The sequence below is a fragment of the Ahaetulla prasina genome, chromosome 5 (genome assembly GCF_028640845.1).
Source record: "Ahaetulla prasina isolate Xishuangbanna chromosome 5, ASM2864084v1, whole genome shotgun sequence".
NCBI lineage: Eukaryota > Metazoa > Chordata > Lepidosauria > Squamata > Colubridae > Ahaetulla > Ahaetulla prasina.
The window spans coordinates 23,216,518-23,243,350 of NC_080543.1; the positions used below are offsets into that span (position 1 = coordinate 23,216,518).

General features: G+C 42.4%; 1 protein-coding gene across 1 annotated transcript in view; it reads right to left on the bottom strand.

The window, feature by feature from the left end:
• Positions 1 to 22,004, bottom strand: part of SLC35F2 (solute carrier family 35 member F2) — a 34,557-nt gene extending 12,553 nt beyond the window's left edge. The window contains exons 1-4 of the mRNA XM_058184780.1: positions 21,796 to 22,004; positions 10,400 to 10,575; positions 9,511 to 9,638; positions 2,728 to 2,887 (exon numbers count right to left, since the gene is read on the bottom strand). Of these exons, the coding sequence (XP_058040763.1) occupies positions 2,728 to 2,887; positions 9,511 to 9,638; positions 10,400 to 10,575; positions 21,796 to 21,944 (613 nt within the window). The 5' untranslated portion in view covers positions 21,945 to 22,004. The remainder of the gene's footprint in view (positions 1 to 2,727; positions 2,888 to 9,510; positions 9,639 to 10,399; positions 10,576 to 21,795) is intronic.
• Between the last annotated feature and the right edge of the window lie 4,829 nt (positions 22,005 to 26,833).

Here is a 26,833-nt window from a genome sequence, read left to right on the forward strand (position 1 = left end):
TAAAGTTGGACATATCAAAGGATATTTTTGAATAATGAACCCAAAAGTTAATTTTTAGAATATCTTCCTCTAGAGGCAGACCCGTATTTAAAAGATGTTATGCCAGAGGAACAGGTTTTACTGGACAAGAGTGAGATCAATCTGAAAGGATTAAAAAATAATAGGCTTCAAGAATGATAAGGAAAAAGATGCTACAATACATATATGAAAGAAACTGGCTGATGTCTTACTTATAACAGATACACAAGTAACAAACCAAGAGACCTAGATAATTTTTCCATTTACATAAGAGGCCTGTTAAAGCTTTGAAGAATTTTGTGGCCAAATTAAGAACCGTATGAATAGAGAGGGGTTGGCAGTGAAGCCATGCAAAGTGCTGGATTTTCCTTCCCATTCCCCAAGAACTGCATGGAAGAAGGGATGGAATATGGGGGCAGGAAGGGAGGGCTCTCACATGCTTTCCTCACCACTAATGTTAGATCTTGGAGGAAGATAATTGCTCCCTATGTTTTGGAGAAGAACATAGGACTGTGATGGTGAACCTATGGCATGAGTGCCCGATGGCAGAGCCATCTTTCGGGGCACGCGAGCTGTCGCCCAACTCACCTGCAGCTGTGCATGCCTGTGTGCCTCAGCTGGTGTTCAGGCCTACGGTGCACATGTGCACAATTCAGGGTCTCTGGAGCTCTCCTGTACATGCGGGCGCATGAAAATACTGCCACACAGTACATGCGTGCATAGATGGCATTCAGGTGTGTGCATTGTGTGCACAAAAACTGCACGTGTGCATAGATGGTGCAATTGCACATGCAGCGCACAGGGGAGCCACATGAAACCTGCACGCATGCACAGATGGTGCGATTGCGCATGCAATGCGTGGGAGCGGCACAAAAGTCGCATGCATATGCAGATGGTGCGGTTGCGTGTACAGCACACAGGGAGGAGCCACATGTTAGCGTGGATAGCACACGCAAGCGCAAAGTGCATACCTGTTTGGCACTTGGTATGTAAAAGGTTTGCCACCACTGGCATAGGATATGCTGCAGGGGAAGCAAAAAACATTAAGCTTTTTTTGCAGCTAAGGTGGAAAGCACAGTGATACTGCAAGTATCTTGAATGGCAAAATACGAATCAAGGATGTTTCTCTAAGCTACCCCCCCCCACACACTTCATTACCTAAAGAAAACAGTAATTGTACATCTACTATCAGATTTCCTCATAAGAACAGTGTGTGACATTTCCATCCAAAGAGAAACTCACTCACTGTGCCAGGATAAATAAGCATTAAAAACAGAGTATTGCAATAAGTCAGCAGCCCCCAATCGTTTGGGCACCAGGGACCAGTTTCGCGGAGAGAGGTTTTTCTGCTGACCGGAAGGGGCATGGTTTCTCATGCTGCCTGCACCCCATGGATGGGGCTTCCCTTGTTTGTACAGCCCAGTTTTTGGCATGCTGCGCCCAGTGCCAGGCCACGGACTGGGGCTTGGGTACCCCTGCAATAACTGATGTTCTCTACACTCGGTCATGTCATTGATCTACTAAGCAGTCAACACATGGATGGGCAATCTGCTACTTACATCCCACTTATGCTTGCCACACACCCAGTTCCCTGCATATCCTCAAATAGCTAATCCTTTTGGCCCATGTGTGGAATTGGAGGAACTTTTAAGGGGCAAAGTGGATTGACTTAAGTCTTGCAGTGGCTTAAGGCACATTTTTTCCCCCTTTAAAATAAATACACCCACACCAAAAATTCGGTTATGTTTTCTCAATACAGGTAGTCCTCAATTTAATGATCACAATTGAGCCCAACATTTCTGATGCTAAGTGAGACAATTAAATGAGTTTTGCCCCATTTTACGACCTTTCTTGCCATAGTTGTTAAGTGAATCCCTGTAGCTGTTATGTTAGTAAGACGGTTGTTAAGTGAATCTGGCTTCCCCGTTGACTTTGCTTGTCACAAGGTTGCAACAGATGATCACATGACCTCAGGACACTGCAACCGTCATAAACACAAGTCAGTTGCTAAGCATCTGAATTTTGATCACATGACCATGGGGATGCTTCAGTGGTCAAAACAGGAAAAACAGTCAAAAGTCTCTTCAGTGCCTTTGTAATTTGAACGGTCACTAAATGAACTGTTGTAAGTTGAAGACTACCTGTACTAAGTCAGCACTTGGCAATAGTAATTCTAAATATTTGGGGGTAGATTTTTTTTTCCAGTTTGTTTTTGGATAAATATTATTTGGATATATATAAAATTCTATTCTATTCTATTCTAGTTATTTTCATGCTTATGCTTATATATACTGTTGTGACAAAATAAATAAATAAATAAATAAAAAAGAGACCAGACCGTTTTCCTGCCAAAGATTTTCTTCTAAACTGATTTTGCTACAACTGTCTAGATAAAAGTATGTGTTCCTATATATATGTACATATATATATATTTATCATTCAATTTAGCTAGCTAACTTTTTTAGATTGAAATATCTAGGTTACTAATGAAGCACACTGACTTTCTGAACTTAGCAGAGTAGAAAAAAAATTTCTATCCAAACAAGAAAACAATTATTTTGTCCTGCAAGATTTTTCCAGAGAACATTCTTCACTACTAGCCACAAATTTTGAGTCTCATCAATGTTTTTAAAATATTGAATAAGCCCCTCGCTGCTATTGTGGTTAGAATTTTGGCATACTTAGCAAGTTATGTTGCCCAAATCTTACCTTCACCATCTTGCCTTCCAGCTAATATATCCGCACCGACCATGGTCCCTACACCCAACAGACAAACGGCAACAGCAATGAAATGGATTAATTTATATCTTGCACGGAGGATGAACCATGATAAAGCCATCAGCACAGGAATCCCAAAACAGTCCAGGAGCTGCCATATGCAGAAAGAAAGAGATCTCCATTATAAAAAAAGAACGGGAAGTGGTCTTTTCTCATCCAGATAGGAGAAGTTCAGGTATCTGACCTGTGTAAATCAGGTTAAACAGCCTAAATCAGGGGTGTCAAACTCAAAGCCCGGGGCCCACATCCGTCCCACAGGGTGCACCCTGGAAACAGCAAAGGACCAGCCCGCAGTGCATCTGCCAGTGAAAACAGAACTTGGGAGGGCCATGTGCGACCCTCCTGAGCTGTTTTCGCTGACAGAGGGTTGCAGAAAGCCGTTGCAGCCCAAAACAGAGCTCGGGAACCTGTTTTTGCTGGCAGAGCGCTTGGGCTACTACAGAGGCCCCCGACATGTGACATCGAGCTGGCCATGCCCGCCCTGGCCACACACACACACACACACACACACACACACCGAGGTCAAACACAACCTTGATGAAATCGAGTTTGGCAACCCTGGCCTAAATGGTCTTTACACAGTTAGTAGCAGCAACTGGTTGATCTTGGGTAGATCAACCACAGCCAAGCAGAATGACACCTAGTTAATATATCAATGAGAGACCATGAGGAAGTCTAAGGACTGAAATCTTCGCTAGGGAAAAAAATTCTAGAAAGCAGTCTTTCCAAACTGTTGCAGAGAAAGCTTAATGGTTGAACTCAACTCAAAGAGATCTTTTTCAATTGTCTTCAGTGGAACACAGAGCTATATAAACTAACTCTAAAGTCCTTCCAAAGCTGCTGATAAATTGAAAAATTAAAGACAGTTACTTTACACATAGACAATCGTGTTATTATCTTTAAATTAATGAAATATATTTTCCTTACTCTAAATTTAAATTAAACCAAAGTTCTGCTTTGTTTTTGGTTTCCCCCCACCCTCATGCCAGCTATATCTTTGTCCTGGCCAAGGTCTAGTGCCTTAGTCAAACTTTTTAACAAAACTTTAACAACATATTAACAACAGCAACCAAACTATGCTAATTCATGAGGTTATCTTGAGTAAATTTTAAAATAAAAACTTGGCCACCACACAGCAGGAATCAAAGATTCTTCCTCTGATGTTTGTAATTTAGCATCCATTTCCTCCTGGTTTACTCCCAAATGTCCATACCATGAGAAGTAGTGTGATGTAGTGGTTAAAGTGTTGGATTAGGAATAGTAAATCCCAGGTTCAACAGTATCTACAGCCATGGGAATTCATTAGGTAACTTTTTGAACCAAGACTCTCTTTTCAACCTTCCTCACAAGATCGTTGCTATGCAGTTAAAAAGGGAAATTCTGAGCTCTGGAGGGAAAAAGGCAAGATATAAATTTAACAAATAAGTATTATAGACTAGTATTTCTCAATTGTAGCAAGTTTAAGATATTTGGACTTCCTGCTAGTTGGAGAACTTCATGCTGGTTGGAGAATTCTGGGAGTTGAAATCCACATATCTTAAATTTGCTGAAGTTGAGAAATACTGTTACAAACCTTCTAGTTAACACTGGATCATTTGTTCCAATTTACAGTGAGGCTAAGATAATTTATTTAAAAAATTAATCTTTTGAACTTTAAATAAGGCCCACAGAAGAACTTTGTACTAGAATTCTAGGATTATCCAGATTTCCTCAGAAGGAGGCACCACTTCATGCAAGGAAGCTCAGTGCCAAGATCATCACCCTTGGTCTTAGCAGCTGGTAAACAGCAACAGGGTTCCTACCGCTAGCAGCCTCAAAAGAAAAAAAATATGTGCAAACCAGTTCTTCAAACTAAAATCATATCTGAAAGCAAAGCAGACAGCATTGGTTTTTCTTATCGAAAACAAGCTGTTGGATCACTTTCATGGAAAGGAAGTTTCCAATTGAGGAGAATGTTAAGTCATTCTACTAAAATAAATACTTTTTTTTTGAAACTGCAACTTTGCCAAAATGATTTCCAAAGAAGTATCTGTGGGTCAGTAGGTTGAGGAAACCTTGAGAGTTTCTCTTGATTTATGGATAGAAATATTGTTCCCCAAACACCAAGTGAATTATAACATCAATATGTCCCCAGGTGCTTAGAAAAAGAATAGTTAAGCAGGTTAATCAATAGTCTAAATTTGAGATTGGGATATATTTAATGTTTATTACTCAACAACATCCTGAATCAATCCATTGCAGGATGAAGACCTCTTTGTTCAAGCTTATGGACTGTAATCTTCCACTGATCTAATGCAGGTTGGTAGATAGATATCTTTGATTTCCCAGTTTAGGGCTGAGACAGACTGATCCAAAGTCACCTAAGAGAGGATTCAAACAACAAACTCCAAGCTTCTAGTCCATTATCTTTAACCACAACAACAAGCTAGCTCTTGATTTCTTAACATTACAGAGCAAAATGTTGGACTGTCAGGCTGGGAAGATAGTTCCTTCCACCAAAACTTTCCTAGTTTTCTGAGAATTCACAACTGAATAAAAATTTTATTTATTTATTATTTATTTATTATTCAAATTTATATACCGCCCTATCTCCCGAAGGACTCAGGGCGGTTCACAGGCAGATAAAAAACATATATATACAAATTAAGAAAACCATTAAGAGACATATTCAAAAAGCCTAATTATTAAAATAATATAAATATTAAAACCAATTAAAACCACTATAAAATTTAAAAATTTAAAAATTTAAAAATTTAAAAACTAGTCCAGTCCAGCAGATAAATAGGTGTGTTTTAAGCTCATGACGGAAGGTTCGGAGGTCTGGAAGTTGGCGGAGTCCTGGGGAGTTCGTTCCAGAGGGTGGGAGCCCCACAGAAGGCCCTTCCTGGGCGTCGCCAGGCGACACTGTCTAGCTGGCGGCACCCTGAGAGTCCCTCTCTGTGAGGCGCGGGCGGTGAGAGGTATCCGGTAGCAGTAGGCGGTCCCGTAAGTAACCCGGCCCTATGCCATGGGCGCTTTAAAGGTGGTTACCAGAACCTTGAAGCGCACCCGAAGGCCACAGGTAGCCAGTGCAGTCTGCGCAGGATAGGTGTCATACGGGAGCCACGAGGGCTCCCTCTATAACCAGCGCAGCCGCATTCTGAACTAACTGCAGTCTCGGATGCCCTTCAAGGGAGCCCCATGTAGAGAGCATTGCAATAATCCAGGCGAGGCGTCACGAGGCGTGGTGACCGTGCACAGGGCATCCCGGTCTAGAAAGGCGCAACTGGCGCACCAGGCGAACCTGGTAAAAGCTCTCCTGGAGGCGGCCGTCAAATGATCTTCAAAGACAGCCGTTCATCCAGGAGGGCGCCCAAGTTGCGCACCCTCTCCATCGGGGCCAGTGACTCGCCCCGACAGTCAGCCGTGGACTCAGCTGACTGTGCGGGATGCCGGCATCCACAGCCACTCTGTCTTGGAGGATTGAGCTTGAGCCTGTTTCTCCCCATCCAGACCCGTCGGCCTCCAAACACGGGACAGCACTTGATAGCTTCGTTGGGGTGGCCCGGTGTGGAAAAGTACAGCTGGGTGTCATCAGCGTACAGCTGGTACCTCACACGAAGCCACTGATGATCTCACCCAGCGGCTTCATATAGATGTTGAACAGAAGGCGAGAGGATCGACCCTGCGGCACCCACAAGTGAGGCGCCTCGGGCCGACCTCTGCCCCTGTCAACACCGTCTGCGACCGATCGGAGAGATAGGAGGAGAACCACCGATGCGGTGCCTCCCACTCCCAATCCCCCAACCGCGCAGCAGGATACCATGGTCGATGGTATCGAAAGCCGCTGAGAGGTCTAATAGGACCAGGGCAGAGGAACAACCCCTATCCTGGCCCTCCAGAGATCATCCACCAACGCGACCAAAGCCGTCTCAGTGCTGTAACCGGGCGGAAACCGGACTGGAGCAGGTCTAGATAGACAGTTTCCTCCAGGTGCAAGGAAACTGATATGCCACCATACTCTCTACAACCTTCGCATGAGCGGGTTGGAGACCGGACGATAATTACCTAAAACAGCGGGTCAGGAAGGCTTCTTGAGGAGGGTCTCACCACCGCCTCTTTCAAGGCGGCCGGGAAGACTCCCTCCACCAAGGAAGCGCTCGTAATTGCCTGGAGCCAGCCTCGTGTCACCTCCTGAGTGGCCAGTACCAACCAGGAGGGGCACGGGTCCAGTAAACACGTGGTAGCATTCAGCCTACCCAACAGCCTGTCCATGTCCTCGGGAGCCACAGGGTCAAACTCATCCCACAAAATGTCACCAAGACCACCCTCAGACGCCTCATCTGAGTCACCGCAATTCTGGTCCAGACCGTCCCGAAGCTGAACGATTTTATCGTATAGATAACCGTTAAACTCCTCAGCACGTCCCTGCAACGGGTCATCCCGCTCCCCCTGGTGAAGGAGGGAACGAGTCACCCGAAACAGGGCGGCTGGGCGGTTATCTGCCGATGCAATGAGGGAGGAGGCGTAGCTACGCCTCGCTTCCCTCAATGCCACTAGGTAAGCCCTATTATAGGACTTCACTAGTGTCCGATCAGCCTCCGAACGGCTAGACCTCCAGGAACTCTCTAGGCGTCTTCTCCGGCGCTTCATCCCTCTCAGCTCCTCGGAGAACCAAGGAGCCGGTTGGGACCTGCGCCGGGTCAGAGGCCGCAAAGGCACGACACGGTCTAGGGCCCCCGCCGCGGCCTGTTCCCAGGCCGCAACAAGTTCCTCAGCCGTGCCGTGAGCCAGACTCTCAGGAAGTGGCCCAAGCTCCGTCCGGAACCTCTCCGGGTCCATCAGGCGCCTGGGACGGAACCAACGTATCGGCTCCGTCTCCCTGCGGTGTTGAATGGCGGTCAGAAAGTCCAGGCGAAGGAGAGAGTGATCTGACCATGACAAAGGTTCAATGACTATTTCCTTCAAGTCCAGATCTCTCAACCACTGACCAGAGACAAAAATCAAATCCAAAGTGCCAGATCTCTCAACCACTGACCAGAGACAAAAATCAAATCCAAATAATGCTTCTTTTCAATTCAGTCCTAATTTTAGACCGATAGAAATTTCCCTGCTTCAGTAACATCAATATAAATACCGTATTTTTCAAAGTATAAAACACACTGGAGTATAAGATGCACATTAGTTTTTGGGGAGGAAAATAAGAAAAAATCTGATTGGCAGGTGGATCGGCCTCCCGGAATACCCCCAATCAGCTGTTCCCAGGGGTGAATTTTAGCAACAGGTTCCTTGGTTGTGAGCTCTGTGCCTTGCTTTTTTTTTTTTTTTTTCTGCCTCTGAAAGCCTCCGAAACAGCTTCAGAAAAAAAGCCTCTGAAGCTCTGTATGGGGGCTTCTTTTCTGAAGCTCTGTTTGGGGGCTTTTTTTCTGAAGCTTCCTTTCTGATGCTTTTTTCAGCCCCTGAAACCTCCATTTGAGAAGTTTGGCGGAGCTACATTCGGAGTATAAGACGCACCCAAATTTTCACCCTCTTTTTTGGGGAAAAAAGGTGCATCTTATACTCCAAAAAATACAGTATATCTATTATCAAAAAGATCTCATCGTATGGAAAAAGCCGCTGATGAAACATCAAAAGTATCCTCTCAGCAAGGAAATGATTGTATCTATAGACTGCAGACTAAAACTATGTTTGCATTTATGGAAAAAGCTGAGAATCCATTCACTGTTAAATTGTGACTTCAGTTGTGCAATCCACCTCAACAGCCGTGCCAAAGGATGTTCAGGCCTCAGACATAACAAAGGGCACAAAAGTACAATGTTTTACTTTGCAAAGAAGCTGATATAATTCAAGGCTATGTGAAGGAACTCTCAGATTACATGCTGTGTGATCTTTTATTAATGGCTTTTCTTTGCCTGAAGGCTTTTAACAGCTTAAAAATCAGGGGTCAATTTGATCATTAAAACACATTTTAGGGAGCGTATAAAACAAGGTCATTGTAAGTTTCAGTACAGCAATGTGGGATAACTTTTCCGTTTGAATTCAGGAGCTACGTGGAGAGGGCCAGTGCTGTATTTTAACAGCCATTTCTATCCTCAAACAGATGGAATTGGCATTCTGATAAGAGTCGTGATGATTGCAGTGGTTAGAATGCAGTACTGCAGGCTAACTCTGCCGATTGCCAGCAGTTCGATCCTGACCAGTTCAAGGCTGACTCAAGTTTTCCATCCTTCCGAGGTCAATAAAATGAGGACCCAGATTGTTGGGGGCAGTATGCTGACTCTCTAAACCAATTGAAACAAAGGTGGGATACTATGACCCCTTTATGACTTGGGGACTTCAACTAACAGAATTCCTGAGCCAGCATGGAATTCTGGGAGTTGAAGTCCAAAAGTCATAAAGGGGCCATAGTTCTCCACCCCTTAGAGAGTATGGTATATATGAAGCGGTATATAAGTCAAAATGCAATTGCTAATGCTATTCTCCTACCAATTGATTGTATGATGTTGAAATTATATTTCAGTGAACCCAAGTTGGCATAACTGTTTTTTTCCACCATTACTGCATTCTTGCACCAACCCTATAAAACACAGAGGTCCTTTCAAGATCACCCAATGAACCTCATGACTGAAGTTAGGATCTAATTTGGCTCATCCTAGTATATTAGCTTGTTAATAGAAGTTGGCACAATAGAAATAATAATGCTTAACATGCCACAATATACAATATTGTTTTTACCTGGACACTTGTTATAGTTGTATATTGATAGGCTTTTACAATGGTGTAGTTAGCTTCAACATCAGCCAATCCAAGCAAAATGTATTTCCACCATTTCTTCTTTAGGATCTGCAAGAGTCCATCGCCATCTGAAGAAAAAGCAAACATGTCAGTCTATCTACTATTCCACAGACGCTCCATTTTTCTGTTCCACCAACACTGGAACTTAAATGGAATGTGAGAAAAAGGCACACTCTGAAGCTGAGTCTAAGATAGTTGGATGTCCACATCATGGGAGGTATATGTTGGATTTGATGGCTTTGAATCTATATGAGCCATGGTGGCGCAGTGGTTAGAGTGCAGTACTGCAGGCTACTTCTGCTGACTGCAAGCAGTTTGGCAGTTCAAATCTCACCAGGCTCAAGGTTGACTCAGCCTTACATCCTTCCAAGGTGGGTAAAATGAGGACCCAAATTGTTGGGGCACTATGCTGACTCTGTAAACCACTTAGAGAGGTTTGCAAAGGCACTGTAAAATGGTATCTAAGTCTAAGTGCTATAGCTATTTCTTATTATTTTAATTCTTTGCTAGTCACCAAGAGCTGCCTTGGTGAGTTGGTGAGCCATATAAATTGGATAGATGGATGGATGGATGGATGGATGGAGGGAGGGAGGGAGGTGAGTTGGTGAGCCATATAAATTGGATGGATGGATGGATGGATGGATGAAGGGAGGGAGGGAAGGAGGGAGGGAGGGAGGGAGGGAGGAAGGAAGGAAGGAAGGAAGGAAGGAAGGAGAGAGGGATAAAATTTAAGAAAAATTAAGTTAGGGGATGGAATGGACTATTCCGAAGGAGGACATGGTTGGAGAGTAATACAGGAACTCTTTGAACTCAATGTATTCCATTTTACCTTTCCTAAATGCAAGAGTTGTTGTGTATACTAGGAAAAGCAAACAATAGTTTATGAAACTCTGCAACATTGGAGTGTTGACTCTGTATCTGTCGGCAAGAAACTGGCTTGTGACCGCAGTCCCGCAAATCAGCAAGGAGAGTATTTGACCCAGGAGAAGTGTTTTCACAATATGCCTGGAAATGGAAAAGGAGAGTGGCTTAGAAAAGTTTTATTTATCTATTTACAGAATAGGGCAATTCATAATACATGACAATGGCCTTGCAAATGCACTTGTATCTCTATTAGCAAGAAGAATTTAATCAGCAAAGCATTTATCAGTTGACCCAGATGCTTGAAAAAAGCAACAATAAAGGGGCATTTGGTTACTTGGGTGAAGAGAAGGCCTGATGCTACTGAACCAAATTCCACCGCTATCCAGCTCTTAATGTTAGGCAATAGCATTTCAAGTGGGAAAAATTTTCTACCATTCTCACAGGGAAACATTTAAACTGCAGAAGTTAGAATAGCATTAGCAATTTTTAAAGTTGGGCAAAAAAAATTTCAGTGGGATATGCACTTCTATTTTTTTTTTTCATTTCAAAAATTGTGCCATATGAAAAATAAAGCATAGCTTGTATTCACATGAATGCCCCCAGGCTCTATAAGGATTCTATAGAAGTTCTTAGAACCTAATAATCATTGCCAATCCTTGTTTGGAAAAGTCCTGCTTTGCCTAGAAAAAGAGAAAATGAAATTAGCCATGTTTTGGGATAGTGGCTAAAGCAGGGTGTCAAACCTAATTGCATTGTGGGCCGTGTTGTGACGAATCGGGATGTTTTTTGCATTTGCAGAGCTCGGGTGGGTGTGACTTGTGCAGGGTGTATCTGGCCTGTGGGCCACCAGTTTGACAGGCCTGGACTAAAGGCACTAGACATTTAGGCATCTAAAGTTTTATGTTTTAGTCCTACTTAGGCATAAAAGTCAACTGGGTCCCTCTCTTTCAGCCCTAGGAAGAGAGAATCAAGAGTCGTGATGATGCAGTGGTTAAAATGCAGTATTGCAAGCTAACTCTGCCCACAACCAGGAGTTCAATCCTGACCAGCTGAATAGAATGGAATGGAATGGAATGGAATGGAATAGAATTCTGTATTGGCCAAGTGGGATTGGACACACAAAGAAATTGTCTTGGTGCATACGCTCTCAGTGTACATAAAAGAAAAGATACATTCGTCAAGAATCATAAGGTACAACACTTAATGATAGTCATAGAGAAACAGTCAATATAAATCTTAAGGATACCGGCAACAAGGTTACAGTCATACTGTCATATGTGGGAGGAGATGGGTGATAACTTGACTAAACCATCCATTCTTCTGAGGTTGGTAAAATGAGGACCCAGATTGCTGGGGCAATATGCTGACTCTGTGAACTGCTTAGAGGGGGCAGTATAAAGCAGTATATAAATCCAAGTGCTATTGTAAGAAGGTAATGGCAACAGAAACATTACCAAGTATCCTGCATGGACTTGTTCTTGAAATCATCCAGGAGTCACAGTTGATTTGATGAACCATAGCAGCAATAAAGTAAATTGACAGACATTCCTAGAAGACTAAGAGCAAGTGATGATCACCAGTTTATTTTCTGGTGAATGGTGCTTTCTGTCCACAGCAACTTTTGTATGAATAGACAAACATATTATGCCAGTAACAATGCCCATATGTGCTGTCATAATTTCAACCATCCTGAAACATTGCTCATAATTGTCTTTTGCTTATTTACTTTTAAGAATCCTACCACCTCTTACTTTCCCTCATTGGTCCCAGAGGCTTGTTCTTAGAATGCAAACCTATTAATTTAATGTATCATTATTTACAACAATTTTCTTCTATGCTTCTCCCCAGTGCAATATTACATACAAGTTCTAATATTAAACTGCATAGAGGCATTTTGTTATATGAACAGCTCAATGCGTCATAACACCTAACTTTTGCCCCATGGAAAACAATCAATACTGGAGATTAATAGTACATAAAAAGATGTGCCAAATAGAAGTGCTGCCAGAATGATGGAAATTAAAGAGGCAGTGCATTCGCAAATGTTTTACTACTGAAAGAAGACAAAGGAGAGTGGTATAACATTATAATATTAGAACGATGGTCGAAAATGCTTCTAATATCAGCTCTGGAAATCTGTTTTCCATAAAGAAAGGACTGCAGCCATGCTTGCAAAATAAGCATGTTCTTCTCCGCTAATTTTCCTAATTGTGCTACTGGGATAGCTATTGATTACCACTTCTTATCAATTATTTATCATCCCCTAAATAAAAGAAGAATTATCTTTTGGCTGCCTTTCCCTACCCCACTTTACAATGACAGAAAAGACGAATAGCTTCTTCTTGGATGAGGTAATGGGAATGATCTCAGACAGACTTTTAGTTAGTGCAGAATAAGGTCCTGATTTATTCTGCTGACCCAAAACCACAATAAGGACTGTTCACCTGTGAATATACAGTATCCTTGATCATTTGCAGGTTCACTGCAAGGGTGTTAGCCCTATAGGTTAAAAAGATTGAATTAAAAGATGGAAGGAGACCACTGTGTAAGGAATAACATTAAAGGAAGATATGGCTGAAGGATCTCAACTGAATAGTTGAGGGTTAGAGTGCCAAAGTGTAACCCCATATCTCAAGTGGAGGCTCTTAGCAGATAACAACACAGTGTGTGAATGTGGAGAGATGCAGAACCGGGGCCATCTGTTGGTATGTTGGCTACCACCAGAAATAATGGTAGTAGCCTGACAGTGGCTTATTTTGGGCCGATGACAAAGCCAAGAAGGTGGCTTCATTCTGGCATTTTAAAGTTGGAGGAGAAGGAGAAGGAGAAGGAGAAGTTGGGTGGCCCTCCCACACTGCGTTTTCGGCCACGATGGCATCCTGCAGCCCTCTGCCAGCAAAAATGGAGCTCCGTTTTCATTGGCAGAGGCACTGCAGGCCAGTCCTTCATTGTTTCCAGAGCGGCCCCACTAGACAGATCTAAGCACCTCACGGCAGATCTGGTCCACAGGCCTTGAGTTTGAACCCCTACTCTAGTTCATTCCATGAACTAAACTTCATTCAAAAGGTGGCCTGGCCAGTGTAGAATAAACCAGAGCTATCATTAACTATGATCTGACCACCAAGTAATTTTGTGGGGAGGAGACACAAAAGGAACAGCAAATGGTTTTATATTTTATTGTTGTTTTGTAAGAAGACACAAAGAGCTAAAGTGTTCCATGTGAGGAAGAGAAAATAAGTGGATTGATATGGTTCCCACCCCCTTTCCTGGTGCATCTGGGGCTTTTCTTAGTGAGATATGGGAGGATAATTAATATGAGCAAATGCAGTGAGAAGAAGGAAGAGGAGGGGGGAATTAAAATGTTGTGGGTGGGAAAGCAATGATGGAAGATGGTACCCAGGGAGAAGTGGTTGGAGATACTACTGCCTGAAATCAAAATAACCGCAACAGCAGGAGATTCTCTTGGTTCTGATGGATCTCTCAGCAACAATCAATACCATTGATTGTAGTATCTTTGGACCATCTGGGAGTTGCTGGGGAGATCGATTACCATCAGTATGCTGATGATAACTTGTTACATATCTCCACTCCCAACAGAACAATAGACCCAATCGAAGTCTTTATCCAATACATGGAGGCTGTTAGGGTCTGGATGGCTGGTGCAACCTTTCCTTGAACAAGATATTTTAACAAAGACTATTGTTAAAAAGATTGTCACTTCTCAACTAGAGTAGAGTAGCACTCGAGGTTCATTAGAATCTATAGATGGTTCAAAGGCAGTTGGCTTATAATGATGGGTCAAGATCCACACACTCAGTCCAATACCATTATTCCAAAAATCAGTCATCCAACTCATTTGTTGCACTGTATCCAGATCTGAACACTACACTTATAACAACATGCAACACATCCTATTCCTGAGTTGGCGAACCTATGGCACATATTGGTGGGCATGTGAGCTCAGCTGTGGCGTGCATGCACGCAGCGGCTAACTGATTTTTCGGGCCTTCTGGGCCCACCAGAAGTAGGGAAACAGGCTGTTTCCTGCCCCCGGAGGGCCTCGGGGTGGTGGGGAAGGCCCATTTTTTTCTCTCACCAGGCTCCAGAGTCTTTCTAGGAGTCCGGGGAGGGGCAAAAATGACCTTCCCCACCCCCCAGAGGCCCTCCAGAGGCCGGAAATGGTCCATTTGCCAACTTCCGGTGGGACCGGATGGGGAAGGCCATTTTTGCCCCTCCCCAGACTCCTAGAAAGGCTCTGGAGCCTGGTGAGAGAGAAAAATGGGCCTAACGGGCCATCGTATGCCAGGAACAGGCAGAGAGCGGCGTCACACACGCATGCATGGGGATGGGGTGCATAGAATTATGGCACACGCACATGTGACACCCGCCCCCACCCCACTCCTGGCATGCAATGGCAAAAATGAATGCAAAAAAAAAAAAGGTTAGCCATCATTGTCCTGTTCTTTTATCCTTCAAGGATTGCACAACTTCTTTGTCTTTTGGGTGGATAATCTGGTTTATTTAAATTATAACAGGTGCTTAACATACTTATTCTAGTACTTATTTTCAACAAAAAAGGAGAGATTATCTGACACAACCACATGGTCGTGCCCTTCCAAGGGGACCAAACACAAAAAAGAATCAAACTGATCCCAGTTGGGCTTCAAGTTTATAAGGAGCAAGATTTTAGACATCTTCTATTTTGAAGTGCTTTGATTTTTTTTAAATGAAAGACTGAAGTCATCTTTTGTTTTAAAGAGCTTTGATGTCTGGTTCTTTAAGTCTGACCACTTTTCAGTGACAATGGATAACTTTCAACATTTTGACAACATTCCAAAACTGCATTCCATTCCCATTTATAACTGACAGAGTTCATAAATGTGTTTTTAACTGACAAAGAGGAAAACAAAAGTGTGATTGGGGGTAAATTTTTAACGGTAAGGTTAGTTGTAAATCAAAGATTGCCCTATAAATTAAGACGGGAAGGCTAAATTAACTCAAAACTGATTTATGTCCTGAAGTATATTATATAAAAATAATATCGTTGCAATCAAGAAAATACACATAGAATTACATTTTACAGACAGAATGAACTTCCATTGAATTTGATTATGCATACACTAGAATTCAAACTCTATTAGTTTTGTCTAATGTTCAAAATTAATTTGTTCTTCCCTTTTCAGACTTTAAGAAAACTAACAATTTTGTCTATAAAGAAAAAGAATCCAAAATCCATATTACTGGAATACTTTACTGCCTTTACAATAACTCTTCATTAAGCAAGCTGGTAAACGAAGAAGAGAATAATAAGGCTAAGTATCTATTTTAAATCAGGGTCATGCATCCTAAGAAGAAAAAAATCCATGATTTTTGAATTTGTCAGATGAGTAAATTCACTCATACTGATTTGTAAATCATGTTTATTCCTTATAATATATGTAAATCCAGCACTCTGATATCTTCATAAAACCCTTATTGAGTAAAATATAACTTTGCATGGTGTGTGAATCTAGCATCATCACAGAAGAAGCCAAAGTCTGACCTAGTACACAAAATTATCTGCTACGACGTCCTTCCTGTCAATGACTACTTTTTTTTGTTTTTTGTTTACATTTATATCCCGCCCTTCTCCGAAGACTCAGGGCGGCTTACAGTGTATAAGGCAATAGTCTCATTCTATTTGTATATTTGTCGTGTCCCACTCCTCCGCTGACGGCTGGGTCCGGGAAATCCGAATCAGGCTTGCCTCTGCAGCTCTGCCCAAAGTCCTAGCAAAGTCCTCAGAGCAGGCAGGAGACCAGTAAGTGACTTCAGCAAGATAAGTTTGACTTTTGCCTGACTCAGAGACTGCCAGAAAGTAGCTCCTTTATATAGGCCATGGGGTGTGGCTCCATGACTCAGCACTCATTAAGGCCTGCCCCTCCCTTCCCTCTGTTGCCTCCGCCTCTCCAATCTTCTGATGCGAGGGTCACTCCAATCAGCTGTTCTTGGGAGTAAACCCTCCTCAGGCTCACCTGCTGTGGATGAGGGGGAGGGGTCTAGCTGCTCCGTTTGCCTGGGCATGGAGTCAGGGCTGGGGCAGGGAGATGCTCCTTCTTCTGCAGTTTGTGGGGGCATGGAGCCAGGACTTGGGCCGGAAGGCATACATTCCTCAGTGTTGGGGAGCAGGTAAGAAGGCCCCGGCTGCTCTGAGGGCGGGCAAGACACAACAATATTTTTACAAAGTCAACTTATTGCCCCCCCCCCAACAATCTGGGTCCTCATTTTACCTACCTTATAAAGGATGGAAGGCTGAGTCAACCTTGGGCCGGGCTTGAACCTGCAGTAATTGCAGGCTGCTGTGTTCTAATAACAGGCTTCTAACAGCCTGAGCTATTACGGCCCATCAGCTTCAACTGCAATAATACACAAGCACTCAATAGATACAAGCTTAAAGTAAACCGCTCCAAACTCGATTGCAGAAAATACGACTTCAGCAACAGAGTGGTCAATGCCTGGAATGCACTATCTGACTCTGTGGTTTCTTCCCCAGACCCCCAAAACTTTAACCTTAGACTGTCTACTGTCGATCTCACCCCATTCCTAATAGGTCTGTAAGGGGGCGTGCATAAGTGCACCAATCTTCCTACCGTCCCTGTCCTACTGTCCCCATTTATTCGTATCTGTTTCATGTATTCATAATTACATTTATACTTATATCTGTTATCTAATACACGCTCGACAAAATAAACAAAGTAGGCTAGCAAAGCTTGATTTCACATAGTGCATTATGTACTGATTATCTATTGAAAAGCCATAATTGGGTGGATCCACACACAAGGAATATAAACAAGCTTGTTTTTTCTTGCTATGTAGACTTTAAGAGAAAACATATGAGCTGTCAATGTTAAGCACCTTGATATAAGTTGGGTAAAATGTAATACCATGATTTTTTTCTTATGTCCCATCAAGTTATTTTTGACTCCTAATGGATGACGGAGAGAGAGATTTATACCAGGGAACCAAAAGGATTATATTGTGACCAAATCCTTGTGATTTGAAACTCTCCGTGGGAAGACTAGAATCTGGGCAATGACCACTGGATTGTGACAAACTCTTCTGCATTATTGAGCAACACTTTAATTATAATAATAGTCCCGACCTTTAAAACCATTTTCTCTGCCCTTATATCAATCACGGTAATGCCATCTGGTCTTTCAGGCCTCAAAACAAGTTCCTTAAGCAGAACAGGAGCAGGAAGATCTTGGCTGCCAGATGGGAAAAAGATTTTCCTTTGCAATCCATTTTGCCATCTTAATCCATGAATGTTAAAAAAAAAAGATTACTTGCCAATAATTATCTTCTGAAAAAGCTTTATTTACTTTTAATTTAAAAGACCATTCAGGGCAGTGATGGAACACTAATAAAATTATAATGCAGAGAAAATGCCCTTTAAGTCGAAGAATTATTCAGCTACCCATGTTTTCCCCAAAATAAGACCGGGTCTTATTTTCTTTTGGGTCCAAAAATAAGCGCTAGGGCTTATTTTTGGGGTTGTCTTATTTTCCCCCCCTTGTACAGGAGGCCCTCTTCTCCTGCTTGCTCATGGCAGGGCAGGAGGCCACACGGCATGCCAGCACCCCCACAGTGAGCAGGAGGGAATGGAACTGCCCCACGTGCCCCACACCGGCTTACCTCAGGCCCCCCGCAGCCAGGCCACCCGTAGCCATGGCAGCAGAAGCCCCATCCAGCAGGACCCCACGTGGCCTCTGACCCACCACTTCTGCTTGCTCACAGCCACAATGGAGCAAGCCGAGCAATGCACTGGTGCCACGGCCATGAGGCAAAGCGGATGGAGCTTCCCCATGCACCTCACAGCACTTACCTCAGGACCCCCACAGCCAGGCCATCTACACTCCGACACATGCCTCACCTCATAGCTGTGGCACCAGTACAGCCTCCTGCTCCATTGTGGCTGTGAACAAGCAGAAGAAGTGGCTCCCGCTACACATGGATACTGGTGCTGCCGCCACAAGGCAAATCGGAGTGTGCATGACCTGGCTGTGGGGGCCCTGAGGTAAGTTTGTGCAGGGCACATGGGACAGCTCCATCCCCACCCTTCTCATCTTGTGGCGACGGCACCACGAGCAACAAGATAGAATGGGCGGCTGCACAGGCTCTTAAGTAGGGCTTATTTTGGGGTAGGGCTTATACTAGGCACATGCATAAAAACATGCTAGGGCTTATTTTTGGGATAGGGCATCTTTTCAGGGAACCAATATTCTCGACTATTAGCCTGGCAAGAAAAGATAGGTTAATCAAGGCCTTGCCAGGAGCAATGTTACTTAATCTTAAGTTATGTAGATTTCAGCTCTGAGAATTCCCCAACCAGCAAGTATTTGTGCTTAAGACTTCAAGGGAGAGATTTTTCTATGAATTCCTGTGGTCTTTCTAAAACATCCATCATAGTAGGATCCATAGGAAAATTTTAAAAATTTGCTACACTCTTTTGGCATCAGCCATTCTAATGATGCCATCTGCTACGATTCTTTTATTTTATTTTATTTTTGTCTTTTTTCTAAGAACCTTTTCTCCTTCCTTTTCTAACTCCCTGTCCATTTAATTCCACTTTAAAAGCATTGCAATTAGCCTTTGTTTAAAAATATTAGTTACCAATGTTAAATATTATATATATTCTACCTGAGATACACCTAAAAGACTGTGCATATTTTAAAGAGAACTTAATCCATTGTATAAAAATCTATACTAAGAAAGAAAAGGGGGGGGGAATCCTATATTATACCGAAAAAAGACAAAAAAAAAAAGAATGGAAGAGTCCATTAAAAATCCATTTTAAGGAGTCCATTAAAAAAGGTCCATTAAAAAAAGTGGATAAAGACCAAATTCAAAATTTTAAAGTTGACTATTATTAGTAAGGCAACTTTTATCACTGGGTATATAGAAGTGCATGAACACTATTTTTACCGCTTTTACAAACTTGATACATCCAAAGCTCCTCAGAGATGGAACAATTCCAGATTCTTCGGATACAATAATCTGTAATGCATGGCTGTCTTGAAGAACCTGGTTAATCATTGAAATAATATTTACCCACTAAGGATTTACAAGTGAACAAGCCCGTAAGACAAATACCCAAGTCCCTTCAAGCTTATTACAGCTGTAGCATAAAAAGGGTGACAATCAATATTTTTAGAACATTATGTGAGGAGTCCAAAAAACCCTGCCTGTGTGTAACTCTGTTGTGAATCAGCTTATGCACTTTCTGTAATGTTAACACCGTTTTCAGTCAGAGCTCATAGTATGTTGATTACCTCCTGGGCCCACACATAGTAGCTATATTAAACTACTTAAGCTGGTCGATTACAAACCAATATGATAATCCTAGTTTTTTCAACATCACGTAGCACTTAGCACTTATATACCTCTCCACAGTGCTTTAAAGCAGCGGCCCTCAATCATTAATACTGAATTATAACTCTGGATATTCTTCCATTTGGCTGCTTACCTGGGGCTACCAGGAGTTGTAGTTGAGGACATCTGAAAAGTTCAGCCACAGATTCCTCACCTTTCTATTCAAGTACAAAGCATCTGACATCCCACAAATTGTTTTGGATACCTTCAGATATTCTGACACCCAACTAAGCTATTTAACTGCAGCTATTCACTCAGCCTTTCTCTCCAGAAGTCTCATAGCTTCTAGATTCAAAAGCATGTGGTCGGCACTGAGTAGCCTTGGAAAGTAAGGTGCAAACCAGGCTTATACTACCAGCAAAAACCAAGATTACAATGCCAGATAGGACAAGTTTATTAAAAACAACATGATAAGTGGCAACACTGAGCCACTTCCATACTATTGCCAAGAAAATTACAACCGGGAAACTGGTTGTGTCTTCAAAGTCAACAGAAGTTAAACTGTATGTGAAGGAGACTTATATCTGCATCTCTGCAGTTAAGAACACCAGAGATTTCTCACCTGCTCCTCGAACTTTTTAACTCAAAAAGGAAGAGGTCAACCTGGAAGTACTGTATTCTGCTGGTGATCATGTCCTTTTCCTTCAAAAAATTTTTAAAAAAATACCGTGCAGGTAATCTTCAACTTACGACCACAACCGAGCCCAACATTTATATCGTTAAGGGAGGAATTGCCACATTTGTTAAGTGAATCACTGCAATTGTTAAATTAGTAAGAGGGCCGTTCAGTGAATCCTGTTTCCCCATTGACTTTGCTTGTCAGAAGTTTGCAAAGAAGGAATACACAAGTCCCGGACACTGCAACTGTCATGAGTCAGTTGTCAAGCATCCAAATGTAAATCACGTAGGACTACGGGGATACTGCAACGGTCATTAAGTGCGAATCACGGTCCTAAGTCACTCTTTGGAACTTCGAACGGAACTGTTGTAAGTTGAGGACTACGTGTAGTGCATTTGACAGTGATTTGTAAGGAGTTCTCCGGCTGGCATAACCTCACTGAAAACAGATGTCCTGTATTGAAACTCCAAATGGGGCATCTACCAAATAATGGAACAGGATGTCTATGGAGATTCTCAGTCATCCAGGTCAGGGTCTCCAACCTTGGCAAGTTTAAGCCTGGAGGAATTCTGGGAGTTGAAGTCCTCCAGGCTTAAACTTGCCAAGGTTGGAGACTCCTGATCCAGGTCACGATTATCCCAAAGGTGCTTTTTTCCAAAGGCAACTGGACTTCCTTGGTTTTTCTTTGAAGGCCTTTCGCTCCTCATCCAAGAAGCTTCTTCAGCTCTGACCTGAGGGTGTGGATTGGAATTAAAAAAAAAGCACCACCTTTAGGATAATAATGGGACAGGAGTTGAGCATGTGCAAAGGGCGGGCAGGCTCCTTCCCCCTTCACGGGATTGAAACCCATCCAGTCAAGTGAACCTTCCTGGCTTTTTCCCGGTTTCCGTTCCCAGTTTAGCTTTAAAATAATAATAATAATAATAATAATAATAATAATAATAATAATAATAATAATAATAATAATAATAATAATAATAATAATAATAATAATAATAATAATTCTTTAACCCGGAGCGCGAACCAGCTGCTAAAGGTGAAGTTCGCGGCGGCAGGAAACCGGAGCACATGAAACAAGTGCGCGAGACTCGGAAACGCTAGCCTGGAACCTCCCCGTCCCGCCGGCTGCGCAAAAAAAGGCGTCTTCACCTCCGCTTGAATCACCCGAAGGCGGCTGATGGGGTGGGGGGGTTTGTCCATCGCCTCGGGGAGTTGGGGGGGGCGCTTCAAAGCCGCGGGGTTCTCCCCCGTCTCCTCCTCCTTTTCCCCGCGGGTTTCCCCCCCTCCCCGGTTCTCTTTGCGAAGCGCCCTCGTGCCTTTCGGCTACTCACCACGTACAGAGTTTCTCCCTCAAGCGGATCCAGAGGTTGGAGGCGCAGGAGGAGCGCGGAGGGGAAACCTCCGCCGCTGCTGCTGACCCTGCCGGCGGAGCGGCCGGGTGGCCGTTTTCCAGCACCGAAGCGGAGCGCACGCTCTCCATGACCAGCTTGCGAGGAGCTCACTTCCACTCCGGCTCCGGGATGCTCGCAAGAAAGGGCCGCACCGGGGGAAGGGGGGGAAGGGGGAGGGGAAAGGGCGGGGCCAGTGCCGCTGCGCCCGCTCCTGTTCTCTAACCCGGCGCCCGCCTCGTTCCTTTGGCTCTTGCTGGCGGAAACGTCCCGGCCAGCGACCGGCAGCTCGGCCGTATTTCAAATCAGCCCGCTGCGCCTCGTTTTTGCGCATTTTATTGCGGGCCCAATTCGCAGGACGAGAATAACATCGGAATAAAAACGGGGCATCGTTTTTTTTATCCAGGCTAAAAGATCCTTTGATTTTTCTCCTGGGTTAAAGGGCCTGGCTCGCCTCTGTCCCTGTAATTATCATCATCTTCTTCTTCTTCTTCTTCTTCTTCTTCTTCTTCTTCTTCTTCTTCTTCTTCTTCTTCTTCTTCTTCTTCTTCTTCTTCTTCTTCTTCTTCTTCTTCTTCTTCTTCTTCTTCTTCTTCTTCTTCTTCTTCTTCTTCTTCTTCTCCTCCTCCTCCTCCTCCTCCTCCTCCTATCATCATCATCATTATTATTATCTCTTTTATTCATTAAACATGAAACTCAGTCAACTGGACATTTAAAAATGTGTCACAAATACGATTGACTGGTGCTAATGGTTGATACGGGTTGCTACCAGCATCCTAGGTATCAACCAGCTATCTTAAAATATACAATATTCCGAGTAGCGCAGTTTTTTTTGCAGTTCCGCTGATGTTATTGCAGGACGCTGCAATTTCTTGATTTTTGTAAAATTCTTGGACATGGTACCAAGTGCCCCGATAACAATGGGTATCACTGTGAAATGTTTCATCCATAACTGTGTAATTTTGATGGCCAGGTCACGATATTTCGTGATTTTTTTCCAGTTCTTTTTCTTCGACTCTGGCGTCTCCAGGTACAGCAATATCAATAAACTGTACACTTCAGCCCTCCATAACCGTGATATCTAGTGTGTTGTGTTCCAAATGATGATCTGTCTGTATTCGACTATTATTATTATTATTATTATTATTATTATTATTATTATTATTATTATTATTATTATTATTATTATTATTATTACTTTATTATTGTTGTTATTATGATTATTATTCTGCGAATTCCCTCCATCTCTACAAAAGCGGCAACCGCAGCTTTGCTGGCTCGTGAACCATCATGGGAATTTTTACTAGAGCTGTATAAAATAACAGGAAAGAAGATGCTAGTTTTCCAGCTGTCCAAAATCCTGCCTCAAGGCAGAATAATGACAGAGGAGAAGCAACAGAGCCCCCAAATCTGGCTACAGTTTTTCAACAATTAGGTAGCTATATTTGTGGACAGCCTTGTTTATTATTCTATGTATTGCATTTTAAAGATAAAGCCTCCCTGGAGTTAAGATTGACTCCTGGTGACTCCACATATGGTTTTCTTGGAAATCAAACAAAATGTTATTTTGACTTTCCAAGCTAATCTGGGTGAATTTCAATACAAACAGTAGGCAGGTCTGAGATTTGCTTGTTTCTTCTAACATCAGCCAAAGTTGACTAGCTAGTGCCATCTGCTGTGATTCTGCTTTATATTTCTTACCTTTTTCCCAAGAACTTTATTTTATTTTTATTTATTTATTTTGTCACAACAGTATATATATATATATTTATTTATTTATTTATTTAATCAAATTTTTATACCGCCCTATCTCCCGAAGGACTCAGGGCGGTATAAAGCATATAAGCTTATATAAGCATAAGCATGAAAGTAACTATATAATATATAAACATATATATAAGTATAAATATGTAATAACTATATTAATTGGATATAATGAAAGGAAACAATAGGACAGGAACGGTAGGCACGTTTGTGCTCTTATGCACGCGTCTTACAGACCTCTTAGGAATGGGGTGAGGTCAATAGTAGATAGTTTTTGGTTAAAGCTTTGGGGAGTTTGAGAAGAGACCACAGAGTCAGGTAGTGTGTTCCAAGCATTAATAACTCTGTTACAGAAGTCATATTTTCTGCAATCAAGATTGAAGCGGTTAACATTAAGTTTAAATCTATTGTTTGCTCTTGTATTGTTGTGATTGAAGCTGAAGTAGTCTTCAACAGGAAGGACATTGCAATAGATGATTCTATGAATTAAACACAGGTCCTGTCGAAGGCGGCGGAGTTCTAAGTTTTCTAAACCCAAGATTTCAAGTCTGGTGGCATAAGGTATTTTGTTATATTCAGAGGAGTGGAGAACCCTTCTTGTAAAATATTTCTGGACACGTTCAATTGTATTGATGTCTGAAATGTGGTATGGGTTCCAGACAGGCGAGCTGTATTCAAGAATTGGTCTAGCAAATGTTTTATAAGCTCTGGTTAGTAGTGTAGTGTTTCTGGAGAAGAAGCTACGTAAGATTAGGTTTACAACTCTTAAAGCCTTTTTTGCGATGTAGTTGCAGTGGGCTTTGACACTTAGATCATTTTTCTTCATTCTTCTTCATTCCTCCATTGCTGCTTCTCCAGTATAAACCAAATTCAAAGTCTGAGGGTTTACAAATTTCATTAAGCCAGATTTTAAAATTGGACATTCGAGCCTTTTTCCAGTAGTGTATATAAATGCTGTTTTCATAACTGTTCAAGCTTGTGGACAGTTTTCAGTTGGTGAAATGATTCCTGATCGCTGGAACATTGTTTGATAAAATTTAAAACAGAGCCAATCTGATATGATGGTTAAGGTGCTAGCCTAGAAACTAGGAGACTGTGAGTTCTAGTCCCACTTCATGGAATCAAACTTTGGGTGCAGGGTTACAATCGTTTCAGCCTCTCTGGGATCCTGGGATTTGTTGTGACCCAGGCCCAAGTAGGTAGTAGGAAATTCAGTCCATGAAAAAACAAACTTTATTCAAACAGCTGAGAATTACTTCATTCCAGGATAGTTCAACTCAAATTAAAGCAAATTCCTCCTAACACAAATTCCTCAGTCCTATCACAAACCTTGGTCCAATTAGGCAAACTGCCCACCGAGCCATACGCACAGAACCAGTAGTAAAAAATTTTGAAACCCACCACTGCATGGGATGTCGTAACAATCGTAATTGTGAGGGCCACTTGGAGGTCAGTTTTTCCAGTGCAATTGTAATGTTGAATGGGCTCTAAACAAAAGGTTGCAAGTAGATGACTACCTCTAACATTTTAATTGCTGTTAAGTGTGCACAGTTCCCACTGTGAAATGACCTCCTAGGTGTAAAAATGTGGACCATAGCTCTATATTTATTTATTCTTTGTATATTTTGACACCCATTTTTAGGAGCTTAGGGCTGCATGCATGCTTCTTCCCTTTTCATTTTATCTCACTATAGCATGATCAGTTAGGCTGAAATAGCATTTACAGGGTCACAAAATAAGTTCCACAACAGGGATTTCACTCTCACTGCAGCACCTGGGCTCAGCTGTACATTGCATGAAGCATTGTGTCCTTTTTCCCCCCTTTTTTTAAAAACCTCCGGGCTATTTTTGTTTTGGGTTTTTTCAGATCACTTTTATGAACTTCTTTTTCTAAAAATGTACTGCTTTTTCTGAACAGTATTGATTCAGAATGTATCAGAATATCAGAATGTATAATGCTACACAGCATTATAACTTGTATCAGGAGGCTCGTCTTTAAAGTTGTAGAACCGGCTCTGCAACATTTCCTCCCTTGTAGTTTCTGATGAGTCAAATTTGGCCTGGAGTGATGAGAAGACATTCAGCAGGCGGGAAATTCATGGTTGTCTTCCATTTCTTCTCTGCTGGATATAGGGGTGTTTGATAACAGGGTTTTGCAAGACTTCCACTGCCCTTGAAGGAGGGAAATACTCTGTTTTTACACAAAGCAGGGGTGAAGTACTCCCAGTTCAGACCGGATCGCCTGATGCAGTAGCGATGGTGGCGGGTGGTTCAGAGAATCGGTAGCAAAAATCCCTCCCCCCCCATGCCCAGCTGAACTGCGCAATCATCAGAGGGTTGGTTTTTTTTTTACTTTTAAAAGCATGCTTTCTTTGGCCAAAAAAATGCTTTTAAAAGAAAAGAAAAGCCTCTGACGATCAGGCAACTCAGCTGGGATTGTCAGAGCCTTTTAAAAGCATTTTTTACAACCTCTTAGAGGTTGTAGAAAAAATGCTTTTAAAGGTAAAAAAAAAAAGTTGTCCACGCCCAGCCAGTCACATTACCCCCCCAGCAAGCCATCCCCACAGAACTTGTAGTAACAAATTTTACATTTCACCACTGGCAGAAAGCATATCCTGGGTGGTATTTTCAGATACCACTGATCCACACATCCCAAAAAGTTTGCATTTTGACAAAGTTTCTATCATTCCAATGGAAACTAGGAAAATCCTACAGATGCACTCTGGTAACAGAATAACTGGAAGGGCCCTTCTAGTCAAACCCAAAACCATTTGAGACAAACGGTTGTCCAATCTCTTCTTTAAAACTTCCAGTACTGGAGCACCCACAACTTCTGGAGGCAAGTCATTCCACTGACTAATTGTTCTAATTGTTCAAGAAATTTCTCCTTAATTCTAGGTTGCTTCTCTCCTTGATTAGTTTCCTTCATTGCTTCTTGTCCTGTCCTCAGGTGCTTTGGAGAATAGGTTGACTCTACAGGGCTCCTTCTCTGGCTTCTCTTTCTGTTTTGTGAAACCTAGTTTACAATAGTGCTTCACAAGTCAATACACAGTTGGAAAAGCAACTTACAATTTTCCAGACTATTTATTCATTTGTTTTTCACATTTTTGAACCACCTGTCTCCCTCAGCTACCTACACATCTTGTAGTGTACAATAAAGTTAAAATATAAAAACTCTGCATAAGAATTTTAGAATAGAATAGAATAGATTTTTTTA